We start from the raw sequence: 5,250 nt of genomic DNA, 5'->3' as shown, positions 1-5,250 counted from the left end.
GTTTTGTGATATTAATAATGCTAATGTATTGATTTTTTTCTAGTTTTGATTTAAGTTTGCTTGTTTAGCGTCGTCACAGTTGCTAGGTGACAAGACGTACGCCGGGGTAAGGAGGGGAGGCTAGACCGTCCAAATTCACAGCCTCTTTTTTTCCTGGTCTTCCCGGTCTACCAAGGACCCGGCCCAGCTCGACCGGGGAGTCTGGGTCCTCCGGCGGACCCGGCCTGTCGTTTCGGACACAGCCTTTATATTCTGTCTGGGTCACATTTTTCAACACGATCAGTTTTCTTTATTTTCCATGACGTTTTCTTAATTATTACATCACAGTATTTGCAACAAAATTTCTAAATAAGGTCTGGACGTACCAACTACAGATTGGTGGTCTTCATTCTCCTCTGGTTCTGGGTCAGACTCTGGCTCCGACATATAAGACTGGATCGACAAGTCTTCCCTTGCTGACGTCTTTTAATTCATTTGTAAATAAAAGGTTTCTACACGGCTATAGAGTCATAAACCCTTTTTTTCAAACTAGAATGAACCAATCTAAAAGCTTGAGGGGTTGGGGTGCCAGAAAACTCATTTGTATTTAAAGAGACAGCCTCAAAATAAGTTGATCTGAAACACACCCCAGAAAAGGGGCGGGGCTAGTGGAGCTGCAATAAGGAGGAATTCAGACCAAAGCATTGCAGTTCCACTTTATATAGACTCAAACTGAAGGATTTAAATGTAAAAAAGAAGGATTTAAAAGCAGGATGCCTCCTTTAACCCAAAAACAGCAAATTTAATTTGAACACAACTCCTCTGTCAATTTAGCTGTAAGTGAAAGGCATTTCCTTCTCTGCAGCTTTAAGTCTATTTTAATTTTTAAAATCACTTCAGTGCACACAGGCCTGCAAATTACTGGGTTGACAAAGAGATACGAGGAGACTTTTTATAGCCTTCAGTAGCTTCTGAAAAATGTTCGGCTCAGCCAGGACAGACAGGGTGGTTCTTGAGGTGTTGGAGAGAATGCACTGCATTGTTTTGGTTGCAAACTGCCCATTTTAACTCCCCCCCCCAACTCTTAAACACGTCAAGCCTTTAATCCTGTGTGCCAACTGCTGTGTCGGCGSAAAAGATTTACTAAATAATTTAGTTAAAAAAAAAGCTGCGTCACATGACTGAGTCACCGAGACGACACCAGGAGGAGAGCTAGAGCCTGCGGTCCTGCTGGGCTTATTATAGGTGTGTGTGTGTCTGTGTGTGTGTACATGTGTGACACAGTGTATAACCCTAACACCCTCATCAACAAACCAAGGCTGTCTCCTCTTTGAGCGGACATGGGCTCTAAATCAGATGCAGCTAACCCCCAGCAGAACAGGTGATCTTAAAGACGAGTGCAGAAGCAGGCGAGTACCTCTCCTCTTCTCTCGCTCCTGCAGGAGGTGCAGCGAYGTAAGAAGGTGCAGGCGGTGAAGGTGGTTGTGGACCCCGAGCTCCAAGAGGTCATATTCTGAGAGGTGGAGAAGATCCTGCAAAACATCAGAAAAAAAAAACACTTCAAAGAAAATAAACAGAAGTGGGCAGCGTTAATCCAAAAATTAGCTCCGCAAATTCTAAAGCGCTTATGAAAATATTTAGGTCCGCAATTAGCGGATTTGCGCTTTAGCGGACTGGTGCCCACCACTGAAAACAAACTTCATTTTCAACAGTGTAGGGGTCACCAAAAATACCAAAATTGCCAGAATTTTTAAAGAACTTACAGTCAAAAGAGTCAGAAGTAGAAGCAAGTTTCTGCTCAGTGTTTTACTTTGGTGGTCCTGAAACCGAGCCCCCCAGGTTTATCTCTAAATATAAAACTGTCACCAGCTACACCAAACACACACAGACCCACAGAGGCTGTATTTAACCACAGCCTCTGTGACATACCGGAACAATTAGTGACGTACAGGAATAATTAGGACATATGTGAGTGTTTTTCCCCACAGGAGTCTGTTCTATTGAGGGGGCGAGGGTAAAATCCATACACTGTAAGCTCTTTAAAAGTTAAATCAGATAATAAATGCCACGGAATAAAATGTCTTTGCAACAGTCTTCCTTTTAAAAATAATGAAATAAAAGCTTTGAAGTTTGTTTTTCTTCCTATCTTCCAGATGCATTATGTCTTGATTAAAAACATACTTTATTAAGATGAACTTTCTCAAGTCACGCCTTTAAAAAGAGAGATAAAGAGTTTTGACCCGAGCTGCAGTGAACTTTTATATCATTTCCTGACTTTGACRAACATTAGGTGGTTAAAATAACGAGGCTGACGAATGGAGACAAAAATGTTTCTGTAGTTTGTGAGCCGTATATGATGGGGTTTTAGGGCCACGCAACAAGATTTTTTTTTTAATTGCAAAATTAAAGTCATAATTTTCTAAAATTAAAGTCGTAATATTAAACCCTTTACACAAAAAAGCATGCAGTTATCACAGCATTAAAATGGGGAATGTTGAGCAACTTGTCAAGTTATTCTTTAGTGTTGCTTAAAATAAATAGTCTTTTAGCACATTAGCATCAAATTATCAGTAGCAGGACTTGGAAATTGTGCAAATGACTATATGATAAACTGAAGCTGTATTGTAATTAATGGATGCACTGACAGATTTAGTCGTCACATAGCTAATTTGGATGAAAGCATATTAATCTAACAGTGGCTCAAGTCATCGCGGACTACGTACTTTAAACACAGAGACATGGCTGTACACAGCAGGTGTGAGGAAAATGAGGACATGAGGAACGGAAAATGGACACGTCATGTAAGTTTATGGCATTTTCTCGTATTATTATGACTTTATTCTCATAAAATTGCGACTTTAATCTCATAATATCATGTCTTTATTCTCGTAACAACAACAAAAAAAATACCTCATTGTGTGGCCCTAATGCTCTGTCGTGGTATACTACTAAAGCAGCAGCTAAAATACTAAAATATTTTTTCTTTATCAAATTCTTTTGCACCTGTTTGTTCATTTTTCCATTATTCTTAAARGGAGGTATGGTGTATTTTCCATATATTTCAATCCTATATCACAATCAGGTRAATATAGCTGTGTCAKCGAYGWTTTTTWWKSMMMWTTTKRAAKWWYSSMWTWAAAAARGKWRRWKGRAAWKGSMAARKTTKSMAAAAAAAARKTTTKRWKSYYSSYTKRRGKTKKTTTTKGAWTTTTYYSRAAAAAARKTKKTWAWKKKKWAAARGRRRRRWKRAAAMMMMWTTTTYYYTTTTTTYCCCCRCTTTTTTCGACATTCAAAAGAAAATCKCTCAAAATTTRCATTAAAATTGGATGGAAACACGGCTTATGTTGCGTTCAGTTAYGAAAATGCTGTATGTATCAACAATAAATACGACTTTGCATCGTAGTYTRTCTAAGCACCTTGAAATTGGCCTCTGTCCCTTTAAGGACTGTTTCAGACACTCCCACTTCAGCACGTTTTACAACAATCCTTTGGGGGAGGGGTGCTCTGCGGGGCGGGAGCTCAGCTGCAGACTGAGCTCCACGGAGGGGCTTTGTGTAAATAGGCGGGGCTGTGTACAAGTAGGCGGAGCTTTGTACCAGCAAACATTGAGTTAGCTCCACGTGGCTACCACAGGAGATCTTAAAACATGCACGAATGAGTCAAAGCAACACTGAGTATGTTTTTGATGAGGGGATGACGTTATAACATGATATAAAGCTCAAAAGAGTTAATTTTGAATACCCCCCCTTTAAAAATCTGAACTTTGAKTCTTGTCACCTTCTAACTTAAAAAGGCAAAACTTTTTGTACTGAACTTGTTTTGCTCAGACACCCAACAACACCTTCAGAAGTCAAACTCCATAAGTGAACTGAATATTAGACAAATGTTTTGTTCATTATAGAAATTAGGAAACGGTCAGTCCAGACAGCCCGGTGGCTCCAGGAGAGTAAAAGAAAAACAGGGGTCTCCTCCCCTCGTCCCCGCTCCTGTCATTAGCCACCTCAGCACACAAACAAGCGCACCTCGACAGGCTTCAGCGCCGACTGCGATTAAAACAAATGAGCTCTGAAGCGGACAGCAACCGCTTGTTTCAACCACGACTCGTCCATTTACAGAGAGAAATAACACGGCGCGGGAACAAAAGCTTCTAAGTGACTCGCAGTCATCACAGGCAGCGACCAGCTGAAACCGAACAATGTCACCATTCTTTAACTTCATCACAGACACCGCTTTATTTAGACGATGCACAGAAACGGGGGGGTGGGGGTGGGGGGGCTCAGAGCTGGTCCGAGCGGTCAGCACGCTCCGACAGCTCAGCAATAACACGTTAGTTAAAGATCATCCRCTACAGCGAGCAGATTTTTCTCATCTCCTGCTGCACAGGACACAAAGTCGACATGTTTTTGTTCAAATCTGTCTTTCCCAGATTCTGCAGAGCTGATCGACAGAACAAACTGCGGTGCAGAGTTGACACAGGACTTCTGATGCTTTTATAAATGCATCAGTGATGTTCAGTATTTCCAATGTACTTCCTGAYACTGATACTGAGTAAAAGCTGGAATTGGCAATACTGATTCAATACTGATATTGGTGCAAACACACTTAATACTGTATGTCTCGTAAGTCTAAAAAAGTATTGTTTTTAAAATCACCACTTCATAAAGAATACAAGACATAGTCATTTTAAAAAAACATTTATGATTGTATATCAGACAGGTCATTCAAATGATACATTGATAATGCATTTGATTGTTACATTTTGACAAAATGCWATTTTTGTAAACATTAAACTGTTAATCTGTTTATTTCCCCATATCCCAAATTTATACTTAATCCTTGTTCYGATATGAWAGRTCACATTTTGTAGCATTGTTTGTGGGTWTGAAGGAGCGTCMCAGGCCAGAAGCTAATGCTGTTTGGGGGGGGCCATAACATGGAAAAATGTGGGAACCCCTCATCTAGAATGTAAATACAGACTGTCAGACGAAGCTGATTTCATGTTAAAATGGCCTGCCATACTTGTAACGTCTACAGCAGGGGTGCCCAAACATTTTCCCTGAAAGGGCCAAATTTAAAAWCAATCWGAGGGTGGTGGACTAAATGCAATAATATAATACACGAACTGTAAATACTTCAATTAAAGTTGTAATTTTTATGATTAAGCTAGCAGCCAGTGCAGTTGCCCACATTTTCTTTGTTTGTTTGTTTGTTTGTTTGTTTGTTTGTTTGGTTGGTTGGTTGGTTGGTTGGTTGGTTGGTTGGTTGGTTGGT

The 5,250-nt window shown here is 40.2% G+C and overlaps 1 protein-coding gene across 1 annotated transcript in view; it reads right to left on the bottom strand.

The window, feature by feature from the left end:
* bcar3 (BCAR3 adaptor protein, NSP family member) overlaps nt 1-5,250 on the bottom strand; it is a gene marked incomplete in the record, with an annotated part of 97,504 nt that overhangs the window by 77,976 nt on the left and 14,278 nt on the right. Inside the window, 1 exon segment of the mRNA XM_014027086.1 lies at nt 1,397-1,511. Coding sequence (XP_013882540.1) covers nt 1,397-1,511 — 115 coding nt within the window.

Source organism: Austrofundulus limnaeus, unplaced genomic scaffold (genome assembly GCF_001266775.1).
Source record: "Austrofundulus limnaeus strain Quisiro unplaced genomic scaffold, Austrofundulus_limnaeus-1.0 Scaffold614, whole genome shotgun sequence".
Lineage (NCBI taxonomy): Eukaryota > Metazoa > Chordata > Actinopteri > Cyprinodontiformes > Rivulidae > Austrofundulus > Austrofundulus limnaeus.
Note: the sequence above shows the minus strand (reverse complement) of the source record. Positions and strands in the feature narration are given on the sequence as shown.